General features: G+C 35.3%; 1 protein-coding gene across 7 annotated transcripts in view; it reads right to left on the bottom strand.

Annotated features, from left to right (window-relative positions):
- Ahi1 (Abelson helper integration site 1) overlaps window positions 1–19457 on the bottom strand; it is a 172306-nt gene that overhangs the window by 6674 nt on the left and 146175 nt on the right. For 5 of the 7 annotated variants that reach the window (XM_071613003.1, XM_071613006.1, XM_071613005.1 and 2 more), the window contains 2 exons: window positions 10335–10393; window positions 25–127 (listed from right to left, as the gene is read on the bottom strand). In XM_071613003.1, coding sequence (XP_071469104.1) covers window positions 25–127; window positions 10335–10393 — 162 coding nt within the window. Of the gene's footprint in view, window positions 1–24; window positions 128–10334; window positions 10394–12358; window positions 12599–19457 lie in introns of those variants that run through there. The other 2 variants (XR_011707701.1, XM_071613007.1) reach the window with 2 other exon arrangements.

Below are 19457 nucleotides of genomic sequence, written 5' to 3'. Positions count from 1 at the left end.
ACAATCTTTTCCTGGTTTTCTTACCTCTATTAGGGTGACTTTTCGGCTTGTTTGCTCATTCTTCTTCACCTGCAAGTCTGTTTTGTGTCCTCGGTCCTCACGGCTTTGTTCTTTGCCCATTTCAGAACTACAGGAATGAAAGACAGGGAACAAGGAGCAGTAAGAAAAGTGTTGTCATAGTTCAGAGGAGGCTTTGATCTGGTGAAGTGACAGTGGGAATAAAAAGGGGGATAAATGGGACGATCTGAGTGAGAAAACCGTTCGGTAGAACTGTAAGAGAAATTATCTATGGAAGACAGAGAGAATGAATTACCTCTTTTCTTAACCTCCATGAGGGATAAGAATAAAACAAATTTCATCGCTTCTCTGAAAAAACATTAGATGCCTGGGAAACTCAAAAAGTTTTATCAACTTAGATGGAAATACACATATAAACACAGAATATTCTTCAAAGGCAGAAAAAAGAGAATGAAGTTTGTGCATATGAAAGCTGTAACATCCTGACCTGTGGAATGGCAATGGAGCCTTTCAAATAACCCAATGGTAATATTCACAAAGTTATAAAACCACGTAACTGTAGCTATGTGGGAATACGTAGCAGTGCAATTTATGTTAGGAAAAAGAACATAAAAACAATGAAATAAGAGAAACTGAAAAAAGAAGACCACATATTTCCTGTAGAATGTCCAGGAATGATGGGAAACACCCAGGTAGAGCTTAAAGAAGATGCAGGAATTTAAAAATCTGGTAATTAGTAGGACTGAACAGGGAGGGATCTTATGGACAAAACTGTATTTCTTCAAAATTCATGTTAAAGCCCTAACCCCTCTTGTGACTAATTGAAAACAGGGTCTCTTAGGGAGGTAATTAAGGTTGGTAAGGTCATGAGGGTGGGGCCCTAACCCAATATAACCGGTCTTTATTTTTTAAAAATCTTTTCACAAAAACAATTATTTAAAACCATGTTTAAAGTTTAATCTACATCATTTACAACATGCATAGCAATGAAAAATGATATGCCTAAATGATTTCTGCAAATATTGACACTAAATAAAAAAATGCCTTCTCATTGTTGGACCTTTCTCTAATAAGACACAATGGGGATCTGTCAAACAAAACATTTGGAAAATGAGTGCTTTTCTATAACTACATTTGTTAGGGTTTGCCATCATATCCTATCAACAGATTTTACATACGTAGGAATAGAACAGTGTTACTGGAATACTACAGAGTGCTATCGAAATTATACACCTTTATTTTCATAAATAGCATGAAATATTATTGAATATATCTGTCGTCTCACTTTATGCCAGCAGATCTGAATGGGTACTTTTGAAAATTTAATTAATTTAGATTTTTAAGCACATTGTTTTTCTTTTTCTTATTGGTTCTTTTTAGTTATATAAGACAGCAGAATTTATTTTGATATAATTATACAAGCATGGAATATATCTTATTCTAGTTAGAGTTCCATTCTTATGGATGTACATCATGGTGGGATTCACTGTGTTGTTTTCATATATGTACACGGGAAAAGTATGTCAGATTCATTCCACTGTCTTTCCTTTGCTTATCCCCTCTCTCCCTTTCTTCCATTCCCCAATGTCTAATAATCTACTGCACTTCTATTCTTCCCTTCACCCACCACCGCTTATTGTGGATTAGCTTCCACCTATCAGGGAAAACATTTGACCTTTAATAAACTTAGCATGATAAGTCTCCAGATCCATCCATTTGTTGGCAAATGTCATAAAGTCATTCTTCTATCATAGAACACCTAGGTTGGTTCCATGGCTTAGCTATTGTTAAATGAGCTGCTATAAACATTGATGTGGATGTGCCACTGTAGTATGCTATTTTTACTCCTCATACTGAGGAGTGGGCTAACTGGGTCAAATGCTGGTTCCATTCCAAGTTTTTTGAGGACTCTCCATACTGCTTTCCAGAGTGGTTACACCATTTGCAGTCCCACCAGCAATTTGTAAGTGTATATTTATCCCCACATCCTTACCAACATTTATTGTTACTTATATGTATTCTTAATAAATTTAGAAGGAGGGGAAGAGACACATATTCTCTGAAGTAGGGAAGAGGTCACTAAAGATGCAGTGCAAAGGTGGCCATCTATAAGCCAGGAAGAGAAGACTAGAAACCAATCCTGTTGATATCTTGATCTAGCCTTCATAACTATGTGCATACAAATTTCTGTTGTTTAATCCACCTGCAAGTTTGTGGTATTCTGTTAAGGCAGCATTAGTAGTATTTAAATGAAGTAATTAAAATGAAGTCAAGATGAGTGAGAATAGAAAGGTTAGAAATTACAAGAATAAAACCAAATGAAGTTCACACTTTCAGCTTTATCTCCAAGGAAATGATGTTCTGAAGTAAAAGCTCCAGTGTCTGTGGAAGCCAGGGTGATAAGGTGAATAAGGGAAGCCAAGGACAATACTAATAGCAATAACAATACAGCGGACTATGGCAAACTGGAGAGTGGATGACCCATCTAAAGGGGAAAGTCCACTATTTCAGCTCCAGCGATGGATGTCATGAGAAAATGTGGAATTGTGGTCTAGAATTTTAAATTATTTTCAAGGGAAGTCATAAATCTGCATTTTTTTTTAAAGAGAGAGTGAGAGAGAGAGAGAGAGAGAGAGAGAGAGAATTTTTTTTAAAATATTTATTCTTTAGATTTCGGCGGACACAACATCTTTGTATGTGGTGCTGAGGATCGAACCTGGGCCGCACGCATGCCAGGTGAGCGCGCCACCGCTTGAGCCACATCCCCAGCCCATAAATCTGCATTTCTTACAGGTAAAAACTTTCTATATTTGGAAGAATGATAAAGTTACACACACACACAAACACACAAGGACTCAACTAAAGATATCAGGACTATATCTGGCTCACAGTTCTGCTTCTGGTCTATGTATGTTCTAGGTGCATACATTTGCTGGCCTGAGGGTGTGCCGTGAACTTCTACATTTTTGTGTCTTAGTTCTTGCTATCTTTCTGATTTCTATGTTGTTCTTTTCTTGTTCACCCCATCTCTATATGGTCATAGAGCCTTAAAAAGCTGCCATCCATTTTTCATTTTACCTAACCACAGAAGAAAATCAGACGGTAGTAACCCTATTCTCCTTTCATCTCCCCCAATCAATCAAACAGCTGCCCTGCAAAAACATACAACATCTGGCCTTTTGCTGAAAGCCAAAATGGAGGAACAGGGACCAGATTCATCTTTCACCTAAAACAACATTAAAAACGAATCAAAATATAAGAAACAATAATTTTCAAGACATTGACTCACAAGCATTTAAGGACAATGATCCTCAAGAGAAGGAAAATGAACATGAAAAGCATATAGCTTGGTGTCTTGAGAATTTCCAGGTAAGGCCCTAGGAAGGAGACTCCCTGAATGATAGGAGACTCTGGAGAGTTCAAGTTGGCTAGAGTTCACAGAATGACAGAAAAGGAGAGAGAGAGAGAGAGAGAGAGAGAGAGAGAAAACACGTCATGGTGAGAGAACCTGAAGATCTGCAAAGGTTCCTCCTCATGTACTCAGCAGAGTACTAACAAGCACATGCACTCGAGGAACAGTGCCTATCCCCACTAGCAATGAACAGAAGCTCTTCCTGAGAAAGCCCAGACATTGGACATACAGGAGTAAAACCTAAAATTTTCAAAGAACTAAAGCAAATCATTTCTAAAGAATGAAATGAAAGTATGAGAAAAATGTCATATTAAATAGAAAATATTAGTAAAGAAGAAGTAATACTAAATCTACACAAATTCTTCCATAAAACTGAAAAACTGGGAATTCTTTCCAACTCATTCCAGGAGGCCAGTATTATCCTGTTACCAAAAGTAGACTAAGACATTACAAGAAAACTGCAGATCCCCGTTTCTCATGAACAAAATGCATGTAATTCTAAATAAAATTTTAGCAAATCAATCCAACAATTTATAAAAAGGATAATATACCACTATTGAGTAGAATTTGTCCCACAAATGGAAGATTGGTTATCAGTGTTTGGAAAAATTAATGTATTTCACTATATTAACAAATTTAAAAAAATCATATGGTTATAGCTGTCCAAATCTCAAATGGGATCTGCAAATGCTAAAGTCCCTTATATAAAATGATGACTTTTGCATATAACCTATGCACATCCTACTTTAAACCATCTCTAGATTATTTATAGCAACTATTAAAATATAAATGCTATGCAGTCCTTACACTATGTTGTATAGGGAATAATGAGAAGAAAATAGTCTATACATTTCCAGTACAGATGTAATTTTTTCACTCAAATACTTTTGATCTGTGGATGACTGCATCCAACAGATGTGGAATCAGCAGATACAAAAATGGGTACAGTGGGCAGACTATACTTAACAGATGTAGAAAAAGCATTTGACAAAAATCCAACATCTGTTCCTGCTAAAAACTGGCAACGAACTAATAAATAAAGAAAACTACTTGATAAAAGGTATTTTTAAAAGATATGACAACATTATCCTTTAAATGATGAGACTGAATGCTTTTCCTACTCAATTTCCATAAGATCAGGAACAAGACAAGAATGTGTACTCTTATCATTTCTAGTCAACTTCATACTAGAATTTAATCAGTACAATCAGCAAGAAAAAGAAAAGACAAGTTGTTTTAATATCACTAATCTTTGGGCAAAAGATGTGAACAGACATTTGGTTAAAGATGTATATATATATATATATATATATATATATATATATATATATGGAAGATAAGTGCATGAAACAATGTGCAACATCATTAGTTGTTAGGGATATGCAAATTCAAACCACAATGAGATACATCTATAAATTAGAATGGGTAAAATTACAAAGACTGGCTATACCAAGTATTACTGAGGAAGTAGAACTCTCATATATACTGGTAGAACTGTAAAATAGTACAATCATTTAAAAAACATATTTGGAAAACAATATAGTAGTTTATTAAAAATTTAAGCATAAAATAATTATATGATCCAGCTGTTCCATTCCTACATATTTTACCCAACAAAACTGAAAGCATGTATTCACAAAAAGACTTAAACATGAATGTGAATATCAGCTTTGTATGTAATGACCTCAAGCTGGAAACAATCCAAAGACCATTGAATAGGCAAATGAGAAAAACAAACTGTGGTATTTAAAACTCTAGAAAGTGAGAAAGAAATGATTAGTGATTGCAATGAGATGAAAGTTAGGGAAGGGAAGAAGTAGAAGGGAGAAATTATAAAAAGAATGTGAGAATTCTTGAGAGTTAATTGTGGTGATAGTTTATGGGTGTGTATCTATGTCAAAACTTAAACTGTACTTTAAATACATGCATTTATTGAATATCTATTATTATTTTTATTCAAAGTATTAGAAATATGTATGTGTACAAAAAATCTGATCTCTTCTTTTTTATCTTTTTTAGAATTTTAATATTTATTTATTTTTTTTAGTTTTCGGAGGACACAACACCTTTGTTTGTATGTGGTGCTGAGGATCGAACCTGGGCTGCACGCATGCCAGGCGAGCGTGCTACCGCTTGAGCCACATCCCCAGCCCCTGTTCTCTTCTTACTAACTTCATTGTTACCCCTCTTTTTCAAGGCAGCATCAACTTCAATATTATCTTAACTGGTCTCTCTGGTTCCATACTTGTCCATTAATACCTATATTTGCCTAAAATGTCAGAATGATCCTGTTAAATTCTAAGCTACTCCCTCTTTTAATGGCATCCTATTTCATTTAATGTAAAAGTCTTGCTACCTTTCCTGATCTCAGGTACTCTTTCCCAATTGTTTACTTTACTCCAGAAACTCCAGCAATTTCCTTTATGTTCCTTTATGATACGAGGTATATTCCTGCCTCAGAGCTTTTTACACTTGCTCTCCACATGTTCACATCATTCATTTCCCTTTTTCCTTCCACTTTTCTTAGTGAGACCTTCTCTGTCACTCCTATTTAAAACTGCAGGCTTCAATTTTCCTCTCTGTACCTATGATTTATGTTTCTCCATAGCATAGCTCATATCTGACATAGACATTTAACTTATTTTACATATAAATAAATAAAATGTTAGCTCTTTGTGGCCAGGATTTTTGTGTTCACTGTTGTGTCCCTAGTGCCTAGAACACTGAGATATGGTAGTGCTCAGCAAATCTCTACTTAGCAAATGACTACACATAGTCTGTCTTCCTTGCCACATTGAGCACTCCTCCAAGATGCATACTGTATATTAATTATTAATGGATTTCAGTGTCTAGCACAATACCTAGTGCAGAGAACAGATGCCTAGTGCAGAAAACAGATGATCCACATTTCCTCTACTGCACTGATGCTCACCCATGAACCACTGTCGTTTACCTGGAAATGATGCTCCTGATTGTTCCTCTTTATAGCAGTAGCATCAAAGTCTAGAACAAGGGCTGGGGTTGTAGCTCAGTGGTTGAGCGCTTGCCTAGCATGTGTGAGGCACTGGGTTTGATCCTCAGTACCACATAAAAATAAACAAAATAAAGGTATTGTGTCCTTCTACAACAACAACAAAAAATTTTTTTTTAAAAAAGGGCTGGAACAAGACCAAATTCCTGATGTTTGCTTAGGCTCATGTAAAATGCTGGGCAAACACAGTAAGATATGTCTCCTAGTCCCACCTTCCAATCATCTGTGGCTCTCCAAACTCCTTCATACTGCATTCTTTGAGAGCCATAATCTCTAGCTTGATTTTTTATTCTATTGCAAATCCCCAATCCCAAACCACCAATTAGCGATTCTCCTTCCACTCTCCCCTTGCTAGCTTCCCCTATCTTTACTGTGATTTGCTTCTTCAGTCTGAAATACCTGCTTCCTTCTTGTATCACATGCAAAAGCCCTATTAAGTCAAAGCTCAATTTAAGCCCCACAGAGGCCTTTCCAAGCTACTTGACTTCTCTCTTCCTGTAATTACAACACGTTTCACACCATTTTGCACCCAACTGTATAGTTTGTTTCCTTCAAAATGCTTATTTCTATTTCCTCATCTAACGTGTGAATACTTTTTTATATCTCTCAATGCACCAAGCTCAGTGCGGAGTATACTGTGGTGTCACATGTTACAATGAATGATTTTGATTTCAGAAATAGAGGGCAGCGAGCAGGATAAAGGCTGAAAATTGAATAATAAACAACTTAGAAAAGTTGCAAGTGACATACTTATGAAGAAAAGAATAACTTAGCCTAGTAGAGGAAGAATATTATAAAGATGGACAAATATATGCAGTGGAGGGGTGATAGAATACTTGGCACTGATGGCTGTGCTATATTTCATTCATTCAGTTGGCATTTGAGTGTTTAAAAATAAAGGACTTTAATAATGATTGACTATCTGAATTAATCTCTCTGACCAAAGCTTTTAATGGCATAAAGCCTTCTAATGTTAAGAACCAGAAAACCAAAACCCAACAAAACTCAATATACAATATGTGAATAGCTAGAGAATACTAGTATTACTTAATAAGGATTATAACTATTTATAGAAGTTTCATTACAAACTCCAACTTGGGCACCAGTTAATAAATGAAGAACCTGCATGTGGTATAAACGGTGGAAATTAAAGACTTTCAAGAAAATTAACCTATAAAAGTTTCTTCTTGATATCTAAAAATAAAGTGTGGCTTTGTTAAAATGCAGATAAATGCGTACATGGAATTGACTGCCATTCTCCTCCCCCACCCAAAGAATAAGCAACATAAGAAACAAACAAAAATTTAGCCCTTGTCCATTTACTTGGGAACAATGGACTCATTTTAGGTACATTAAAGAAAGGACTTCTCTATACATTCTGGGTTATAGTTTTCTATCATCAACTTGACTACAGTTTTCAACTCATGAGAAATCTATCTTAATTCAGTCTTACTTCTAAGAAATTATAAGTATGGGGAAGGCCCAAAGACTTATTTATCTAAAGGACATATTTGATCTTCTTATGAAACTAAAAAATTTCAAAAAGTTCTTAAGTGAGTTCTATGCAAAAAGAAAAGCTAAGCTAAAAATAAAGGTATTGTGTCCATTTACAACTAAAAAAAATACATAAAAAAAAGAGAAAAGCTAAGCTATCCTGATAGCCTTTAAAAACTGAGATGTCTCTGAGCTTTAATTTGGAGGGCATGGTATGGATCTGTGTATCACCTGAGAACAGCTACTCAGAGTGGGTCAGAGTTGTATGTGTAAAAGACATTGTTTCATTTATATATTTAATAAAAATGTTTTTTTTTTTTTGTTTTTTTTTGCAGTGCTTGGGATTAAACTTGGGGCCTCACACATGCTAGACAAGCACTCTACCACTGAAATACATCCCCAGCCCAAGTTCTAAAAAATGTTATAAAACATGTTCAAAAACAGAACATTGTTCCTCTAATGTACTAATATGGTCATTGATTTGGTTACTGAAACAGTCAGTTCTTCTTCTATCAGTTTATTTTATATATGTGTAATTTGTCATTGGGTATAAACTTCTTAGGGTCAGAGATTTTACTATCTAGTATTATGTAAAATTTAAATTTTCAGAGATTGGAACTGAAAACATACTTGGCAGATCAAAACAAAAACCTGAAAGACCTGGGTATGTGTTTGTACTGTGGGACAGGTGGAGGGAGAGCATGGAAAGAAGAGCAGACTGGAATTAAGAGGACCTGTATTCTCGTACTGGATCTGCCACATACCACAACCAGGAACCCTCGCTGTAGCCTTTCAGATCTTGTTTCTCTATTGGTACAATGGGGGCCAAATATGGTTTGGCCTCTTTCCCAGGGATGTTGTGAGGATCAAATATGAAAACGTGGGTGAATGTACTCTGAAGCTACACAGGTCTAAATAAATAATTATCAATAGATTTTATCTCTCAACAACAACAAACCCCCACAAAACCCCTAAAAAATGATACCTTACTAAGTAACTTGTGGATACTGAGTCCAGTTAAATAAGAGACAAACAAAAAACCCAAGTAGTCTGGGAATCAGGAGATTTAGGTCTTGATCCAGGGTCTGACTAAGTGTGCGCTTTGAAATGTGCACAAGTTGACTCCACTATAAAACCAGTTTTATCTACTATAAAGACAAAGGGGTTATAGAAAGAATTTCTAAGGTATCATCTAGGTTATAATTTTGTGATTCTTTTAAAATCAATTTAAAAATTTCACATCTTGGGGCTGGGGATGTGGCTCAAGCAGTAACGCACTTGCCTGGCATGCGCGGGGCGCTGGGTTCGATCCTCAGCACCACATAAAAATAAAGATGTTGTGTCCACCGAAAGCTAAAAAAAAATATTAAAAAATTCTCTCTTTCTCTCTTAAAAAAATTTCACATCTTGCATCTGTAGAATGAAATACTGTCTCGGCTTTGATGATTTTGTAAATTACTGTAATCTGAATCAGAATTTTTGAAGACGAGACAAATTATTCTTCAAAGTCTCAAAGCATATAGCAGGGTTAATTTGAACTAATGTTTTTCTGCAGGAAATTCAGCAGAGATTGTGTGTGCACATGTGAGTAAGCATGGACCCATGTGTCAAGGAGTGGGGTGGGGTGGGGTGGGGTGGGAGGGCACATCAGAGTTGTTACACTCATGTTTTATTTTGCTAGTAATATAGTATGAATGTGAAGTCTGGGCTTAATATTAGGTCCAAAAGGTAATCTGAAATGATAAAAATTGAGAAATATGTCGGGGAGTTTTGATGTAAACATTTTTTTAGATGGGTTTTCTTTTTTATACATTGTTACATGGTAAGTTCCAAAAAAAAAAAAAAAAAAAAAAATATATATATATATATATATATATATATATATATATATATATATATAAAGCCTTCCGACAGATCTTTTAAGATAAATACCTTAAAATAAATTACTCAGATATGTTAAGCAGTTAGAGAACATATACAATTATGATGACTTGAGTACTAGCATTTTTCTTTAATGCCTCAATATAGAAATTTCATTTTACCACATCACTTGTTTTCAGTTGAAGTTATTTCAATATGTTACTTAAACAAAAGTAAATAACAAAATAGGTCCTTGAAAGTTTAGTGTGATATTATTTAATGTCAATTATTATGGCCTTGAAATAATACACATTCTCAAGGTCCAATCATTAAAACATTCTCTTTAGTGTAAACTAGTTACATTCATTTAAAAATCAATTATCTGAACTTTAACTTGTAGTGTGATCATATGCTAGGAAAAAAGGAAATGGAGAAATTATCCTAAAAACAATAACAAAAAACAAACACAAACCTTATCTATTTATTACTGCACATTATTTAGAAGGAAAAGTTGCTTACTGTGTCACTGATTGTGAGCCAAGTCTGAAATCCTGGGACTTGTCCTTACTGACTGACTGCTGTGGAAGAAGAAAAGTAGTAAGTCAAAAATGAGAGAAGGAAACCCAGTCAATATTCACATGCTGAAAACCCACCAACTTCCTGAATGAGGAGAGAACACACCCGTTCTGAATAAGAATGTCTATGTCAGAATGCAATGTCTATCAAGAAAAATATTCACTCTTATGGAAAACCAAGGAAGCAGTTCTCCAGATAGTGTAATCCTTCTTTATAAACAAAACCAGCTTTCAGATGTGTGGCAAAAAATGTGGCTTGTTTATCAGCCTAAATTAATCTCCTAATACTACGTGGTATATTACAAAAGTGATACACTTATCTTTCTACATTGCGTCTTTCCTTTGTAATCTTCAGTAGTTTCCATATTTTTATAGTGATTCTTACTGAACTGTATGCAAGATTTTTAATTTGGAAGCTCTTTAAATCTTTCAAAAAATTTGTTCAGTGTATCATTTTATTAATGACAACTTTGTGAGAAAAACAAATAAGCACTTTCAGTGGTACCAAATTATATTATTGAGTGTTGGATGCTTCTTCTAGAATAAACATGAGCTCCAAATGAAAGTGTATTGTGGGAAATGGTGTTTGAATGACAAATAATGCTTTATAAATCAACGCAATAAAAAAGATTGCAAAAAAATTTTTTGAAAAAGATAATTAGATGTTATGGAAAGGATCCATTTAATATTCCCAAAGAAAATATAAATTGTTATTAAAATTTTGAATTACATATAAGACGTAGATACCTAGATAATTATTTAAATTAAAAAATTCAGAAAAACAAAACAAAGTGAAATAAAATGAAAGAAAAGATTTAAAACCTTCTCTTTTAGTCTTGATGAAACTAATGCTTTCCCAGTGTTATCTCTATGGAAACTCATTTTGCCTTTTAGATTTCCTCCTTTTTTGAAATCAGATTTCTGCAAGATTTGGCACTGAGTATTTTTAAACAAGTATTATTTTGCTTATCATAAAGATTTCAAGAGGATGTTATGCTTTTCTGTACCATAATTATGTGATTATTATTGTTAGCCATATAACGTTAAGTCAAGCATTTAATAAAGAAATAAAGAAGGAGAAGACTTAGAGGTTAAAGGTGGGTATTGTATAAGTGACCCCAACAACAAAAGAACAAATGACTCGTTGATTTTTCTCTACTAGTGAAGTTGATTAGACTCAGTGGAAATGTATTTTGGAAAGAAGTACATACAAAAAGGAAAATTTCAAATTCAAGGAGTAACACAATTTGCAGAATGGTCTGTCTGCTCTCACCTGATAGAGCATCAAGCAAAGAAAACCATTAAAACTTAACTCAGAAAGCATTAATCATCAACATAATTTCTCTGGTTCCTTTATAGGTTTATAAAATAAATTCCAAATACTGTAATCAAATTAAAGGTAAGATGCTTTATTGTTTACAAGAAATAAGTATTTCTATCTCTCTGCTCATGATAAGCCCAGCATCTTACCAAAGATAGATGTGTATACATATGAAACTTGGTAAAACTACCAGATTAAAAACAAAAACAAAAACAAAAACAAAAAAACTCGACATAAGCTCAGAAATTACCACCAATTTGAACCTATTCAAGAGGTCTAGGGGAGAGAAGTCAGACTGTATTATGTATCACCGTGAAGTCAAGCTATAACATGTTGTCATGGGCAGGTCTTACCAATCCTGCCTGTTATAGTTTATTCATTTGCAATAGATGCTGTGATAGCCCCAGAAAGTTTGTTTAAGTAGGTTGTTCCTGCCATCTTTTCTACTGTATTACTACATTACTATAACTGGCACACCCAATTCCTTTTTTATGATGCAAAGGTGGCTTAGCCTATCTTCAAATCCTATAAATTAGTAAGGGATCCATATTTCAAAGTTTTAACACTTATTTGCAAAGGACACTTATTTAATTAGGACCAATACTTCACTTCTAAACACCTTTACTCACTCATTCCTTGGTCTCAGCAGCAGCGCCATATGGGTAGTGACTCATGGAGGCAGAAGGAGGGGGAAGAAGGAGGTGTCTCTGTGAGCTGTTTTGTTTTATTTTATCTTTAAACAAAAAAGCCCCCAAGGCTGGAATGTGATCAGCCCATAAATGCCCCCCACCATTAACAAGGCCAAGGAGCATGAATGCCCTTCTTTCCCTCCTTTCCACACACACCTCTCAGTTGTTTTGTGACTTCGTTTCCTCTTCATGGATACCCTTGATTTGGAGAGGAGGGGATGAAGAGAGGAAGATGAGCAAAGCGAAGAAGATGAATGAAAGGAGCAGAATCTAGAGACTCTTACTTCCCAAACCCTCAGAACTTCTTAGGGATGTTTTTTAATTTAGATGCAATGAGACTTAAACATGAAAGAATGATTAATGAAATGATTTTAAATGCTTCCACTGGTTATGTGAAGATTTATCAAGAAGAAAACAATTCATATATTGATTTGTAAAAGAGAAATGGGCCATGCAAACAACTAACCCAAATATTTCTATAAATCTGAAGAATGAACATAAAATCAGGTAAATGTTTAATTAATACAGGTTGTAGCTAGCACATCAGCTTTAAATAAGGCAAATTTATTACATGGTATAGCTCATTTTTACATGCTGTTTATATACCTGCTCACATCTACCTTTTCCAAATAATATCTATAGTTTGCTTATATCTACTTTGTAGGAATTTTTAAAAAACTGATGCAAGAGGAAAAATATCAATTAAGGTTGGTAGTTAAATTCTACTCTTGGTTCTGTTAGTAACTCTGTGAGGCCTGAATAAGCCTTGTAATATTTCTTGTTTCTTTCTTTTTTTTTTTTCTTGGAAAGGAATAAAGGGGCTCAGCATAAAAGCACAAGCTATCATAGCACCATTCTCTTATTTTGCAGATGAGGAAATGGAGGCCCAGAGTTCCAAGGATACAGAAGTTGTATGAAGGTTATGCTAGTGTTTTCAAACTGATGTAATAGCAAAATTATTGAAAGTCTCATATATAAACATGTGAAAACAGAATCACTCTGGGTGAAACTAGGGTTTACATGGCCTGGCACTCCCTGCCTTCCCAGTCCTATCCTGAGAGCCCTCTACAGAAAACAGTTTGAAAACCACTAGACTAGGTGAGCTCTTTCAAGGCTTCCTTGCTTGCTAAAATTCTGTTTCAAGGAGCACAATTCTATACATTCATCTAGTTTGGAGTTTATTTTTGATTTTGGAATTTATTACTATTCACGTATCTGATTTATTTGATGCTAAATCCTTCAATTACAATATTCTTCCTTAAAAAAAAAATCCTCTGCATTGAGATGTGGTTTCTAGAATCATACTGTAATAGAGTGAAGACCACTTTGATTCATGATTTATAGTTTTGGATACTTATCATGCCAAAACCAAAACTAAATGCATATGGGTCCCATGCTAAGAGCAAAGCACTGGGCTAGATACACTAGAGATACAATCCTGAGTGAGCAGGAGCCCCTGTTCTCTGAAAGTGCATGACTGAATGGGGAAAAGTTGTGTAGATAACCAACAAGGGTGAGGGAAATGCATGGAAATAAAAGAAGAGAGGCCTTAACTTAGGAATGGAGGTTTTTGAGAAGGATTCAGAGGACACATCTAGCTGGATCTTAGGGGGTAAGTTACATTCTGATAACTGGAAAATTAAAACAGTTTGAGAAAGCAGAGTGAGCAAAAGATTGAGGGATGTGTCTTTAAAGGAAACATACTCAGAAGGATGGTTTGGAAGATAATGAAAACAGGTCAAAACGTCTACCATTGAGCAGTAGGACCTACATTAAAAACTTAAAGAGAACTGAACTCCACGAAAAATACAGAACCAACTAAAGATGATTTCTGTGCTGATATATTACATGACTTGGTTTCTATCTTAAGAAGGTATCTCCAGCAGGCAGGTAAAAGATGTGTTACAGACTGGACAATGGGAGACTAGAGATTGCTGTGGGCAGAGAGCAGGGCTACACTGGGTGTAGCTTTCATACAGCAACATCCTCCCCAAGTAAAAAAATTCATGTTCCTTTAGGCCTGACTTATAATGTTTTCCCTTTTCCTTCTCTACACTCCTCTATTCCTATGTAATAAGCACATTTATGTAAATGATTTCCAAATAAAAACCTGAACTGGTATCTTGAGTTTTCTTCCAAATGACTGGGCAATTGTTTCACTTTTCAGTTAAGCTAGTTTCAGCACAACAGTAAACACACTTGATCCATCCATTTCATCAAAACACCTTGTAAACCTGAGCTTCTAGCATATCTCTCCTAAGTCTCAAGCCTATAAGATATTTGTAACTGGCTACTGCACACCTTCTGTATTATAAATTCTTAGATGTTCAAATTAAACCCCTATGATTCTTCTTTTTCTTCACATGGATTTAGTCACCAAATTTTAGCTCCTCATTATTTCTGGCCTGGATTATTGCAACAGCCCCCGCCCCCATCTTATTTCCTATAGTAATGTTTTTACTAATCTTTACAGAGTTTCTAGATGAGCTAATTTGGTCACTGTTGGTGCCAGGGGCTGAACCAATGTTAAGCACAAACACTAAACACATGCTGTACTGTCGAGCTACACCCTTAGACCTAGAATAAGCTTTTGGATGCTTCAAATGGCTCCTTTATATCTTCAGAAAAAATTCCTGCTTTTTAATATGACGTACAAGGACCTTCCTGATTCTGTCCATGTTTTTCAGGTTCAACTCTTCCTCCTTTCAACCTTGCATCCTAAACTCCAGCCATGATGCAACATTAAGCCAGGTTAGGCTTTTGCACGTGCTTTCTTTCTTTCTTTCGTTACTGGGAGATTGAACTCATGGGTACTTAACCACTAAGCCATATCCCCAGCCTTTTAAATATTTTATTTAGAGACAGGGTCTTACTAAATTGCTTAGGGCCTTGCTAAGTTGTTGAGGCTGACTTTGAACTTGTAATCCTCCTGCTTCAGCCTCCCAAACTGCTGGGATTACAGACATGCACCACTGTGCCTGGCTGCCCGTGCTATTTCTAATGCCTCAAATGTATCCCTTAAAAACTACATGGCTCCTCTTAAAAACCAACTCAACTACTTCTCAACAAATGGCTTCATAGTTTCTTACAGCTATCCTTTTATTGTTTATATGTTTAGTTTTGTGACTCTAACACTAACGTCATTTTTACCCACTAGACTATAATGTAGGGACCACTTCTGATTTATTGACCATTATACCATCCAGGCTCCATTCTAACATAATGCCTAGAAAAAGAACAGGCATTCAATATGTTTTAAATGAGTAAACCACAAAGACACCAAAGCAGGTGGGGGAGAGAAGTTGGGGAATCATGGGTAAGGGCTGGAAGAATGTAAGAGGGGAAAAATGACTAAAAACTCAAGTGGAGAAGTCTACCACAGAAAGGTCAACTTCTTTGAGACCCCAAAACAGCTGAAGAATGAGAGTAAAATTACAGAAATACAGAGCAAGTGGGTTGAAAATTTGAGGGAGTTCATTTTAGATGGCATCTCTTCAAGAAAGCAGGAGCCAAAGTCAACTTGGAGTAAGATGTTAGGAGCTTGAGAAATTATTTTTTGATTAGGTGCCTCAGAGAACTGGGGTAATGAGTCAAATGGAAAGAAAAAAAAAGATGATCAATACCATAGCCTCACTGAGGCAATTAATCACAAACCCAACACAGAGACAGTCAAATGTGATTTTTTTTTTTAAAGCAATGAGTAGAATTTTTTTTAAAGCAATGAGTAGAAGTGAAAAAATGGGCAAGCTCTCAGGGTAGGGGCTAGTGAAACGAGTTACACATTCCAAGTGCTCTTCATGCATCTGGCATCAAACTGCTAAATAATGTTGTTTCCATGCACTTATTTCCCAGTGGTCTTAAATGAGCTGGTTTGGAAAGAATTAAATCTTGTAGATCACCAAGATGTCAGGAAACACCAGAACACCACCCCATATCTTACAATTCCTGCAAATTGAGCAATCATTTGGATTATTCATTTCCTCTTTTGGATCTGAACTATCTACTAATCTCCATCACTAGAGAATAGTTCTTCCCAAATCAGGTCAGTGGTACCAGCAGGAAATCCTCTGTGTTAAGATAGGTATGCAAGAGGTGCTGCTTAAATACATCTATAGCAATGGGGAAGTAGTAACAGGTTTTAAGAAGAGAAAAGACTTATCATGTACAAAAAAGTTTAAGTAAAAGTGTTATTAAAGTAAATTTCTTCCAATACGTTGAAAAAGATCTTATTGTATGCATGCTTTGTCTGAACAAAAGAGACACTAGGTTCTTCCCTTTTTATGTTACCTAAAGGAGAATCATGTCAAAATAGTGATCATTATGACCACATTATGACTACTAAGTAATAACATCCAGAACATTGACACATGGTTAATTTTCCATTGTTCATGCAAACATGAGCATAGTTAATTTCTCAAGCAAAGAAAATAAACTGTAGTCAATACATATTTAAATTTAATTGAGATTTTATATGAGTAGATTTTATATCTACTGATCACCTGGAGTCTCAAACAGCTAGATCCATCTTTATGTGACAACCCCCATCCTTGTCTAGGGCTTCATAGACACTAGGCAAGTGCTCTACCACTAAGCTGTAGCCCAACCTGTTTTTAAGCACAGTGCTCTATAACTCCAACACCACTGCTCCTATCCTTGCAAGGTAATGAAATAATGAAAGCAAAATTTCACTAACAAAATCTTAAAATGAAAAAAAAAATGTAATTTAAGGGAAAAACACTCATTCTATCACATATATGTTTCTATTAAAATAGAAAGAACAATGGTTCTTGACTGTGGAGTGGGCAGTATTTTGGCCCTTAGGGAAAATTTGGCAATGTCTGGAACTTATTTTTAATTGTGATGACTGGGAAGAATTGCTTCTGGCATCTTGTGAGTACAGGCCAATGAGCCTGCTAAACATCCTATAATGAACAACATTTTCCCAATAACGAAGACTTACCAGTCCCAAATGCCAACAGTGCTGAGGCTGAGAAACCCTGAAGTAGAGTGGTTGACAAAGCAAGAGGACAACAGAGCTATGCTGTCAGAGAACTTCCAGAAAAAGGTCATGCTGCTTGTCAAGTCAGAAGACAGGGTGACTGATAATCAATTCAGTCACTATCTAAAGGACAATTTATGACAGAATGATTGGTGGAAAGTTCTCCCAATCATATCTTTCACATTTTAGATCTGTAACACATTTTCAGAGAAATGTTTCTGACATTTAGGTTATTTGAAAACATCATGAGCAGCAAATACAATGTTATTCTATCAAACAACAGAGAGTCATGTCAGAGAGCATGCCAAATGTAGCATGCTTGATCCAGCGTATTATCACTTATTTTGTACTTTAAATATAATCAGCATTCAAAGATACTTCCCTCAGATAAGTCTATCAATGCTTTTATATAAGCACAAAATGTCCTCTGCTCGTAACACTGAGAAATGTGAAAAATGCCCTACAAATACTTATCACTGATTATTAGAAAAATCATGTAATCTTTATTAAGAACTTATATTATTCTCTGAGTTTTAATGGAAGATCTGTACAAGAGAATGAGAGGTGACAGAGGTTAAACTTTATGGACTCAAATCAGAACTAAATAAAGATAAAGTAAAATTTACTAAATAGGAAAATAAATTTCACCTATATATTTTTTGTATAAAATTTAATTCATGGGATGAGAAAGACATAAAGGAAAATTCTTTAAATATAGTTAAGTGTAGAGCACTTGCTTAGTATATGCAAGGCCCTGGGTTTATTCCCCCCCACCACCAAAAAAAAAATAAATAAATATAGTAGAAAAATAGTAGACAATAAATAGATTACCTTCAGTGTTTATGGGTATCTCTCTGTCTTCAGAGTATCTAAAGTTGTGCTACGTAACACTATTGTCAGGGGTAGTGGTACAGGCCTTTAATTCCAGGGACTCAGGAGGCTGAGGCAGGAAGATCACAAATTCAAGGCCATTCTCGGCAACTTAGCAAGACCCTGTTGTATAAGTAGTTATTGATTTGTCTGGGGACTCTCCAGCCTACCCTCAGGAAAAACTCAACCCTTGCTTTCTCCTTGTGCAGTGAAAGTGTCAGCAACCAATGTTGCCATCACCCACCACCATTTCAATAAGCCAGATTAAATGCTGGAATATACCTGGCACATTTACCAACAGAGCAGGTGCGTTCCACTGGGATAAATTTATAAGAGGTGGCAGCTGCCAAGCCATTAAAAGGTATAATTTTGCTTCTTATTGTACAGTTTGAATAAGAAAAAAATTTAAAAAGAAAAAGTTTTTTGAGTTTTTTTCTTTTTCCTTTAAAGTATACAGCATAGGACTAGGCACAGGTATAAGACTAGTCTCAGCTACTCAGGAGGCTAAAGCAGGAGGATTGCTCAAACCCAGGAATTTGCAGCCAGCCTGGGCAATATATCACGACTGTTTCAAAAACAAAAATGAAAAGCATACAGAATACACTATTTAGAACTTCCACATGAAAAAGGGCACAATGAAACAAACATAAAACAGGAATGTAAAAAGCACGGTGACACAAACCTGGCCAACTGTGCAGGTAAAGACGATGTGCATCATTGACTAGGTGGGTGGAGGAAAAAGGGAACTGGCCTGAGAATATTAAGGCTATTATCCTAATTAGCAGGTCATTTTGAATGAATCTCTTAATTTTTGGATCTCAATTTTAATTTGTAAAATGAAGGAGTTGATTAGAACCATCAGGGATGATCTCTAAGGTCCTTTCCTGACATTAACTTTATAATTCTATGAACTCAGACCCCACACAATCCTAATTATTTATCAGAAACTACTTTTCAAATTCTTTCTAAAAAATATATCTCACACGTGATAATAAGACTTGAACATGAAGTTAAACATCTGATGGATTTTGTGGTAGGTTTCTAAGGCAGGATCTTGATAAAATCAAACCATATATATTTTGATAAAGGAACTAAACTTAAAATGCAACTAGCCAGGTGCTAAGGAAGCTCAGTTTCATATTTCTCAAGGGTTGGCTGTTAGCTTCATAACTCTGTGTACCCATAGTA

The sequence above is a fragment of the Marmota flaviventris genome, chromosome 6 (assembly GCF_047511675.1).
Source record: "Marmota flaviventris isolate mMarFla1 chromosome 6, mMarFla1.hap1, whole genome shotgun sequence".
In the NCBI taxonomy this organism is placed as follows: Eukaryota; Metazoa; Chordata; class Mammalia; order Rodentia; family Sciuridae; genus Marmota; species Marmota flaviventris.
The sequence above is the reverse complement of the archived record's forward strand: the minus strand, read 5'-3'. Positions and strand labels throughout refer to the sequence as shown.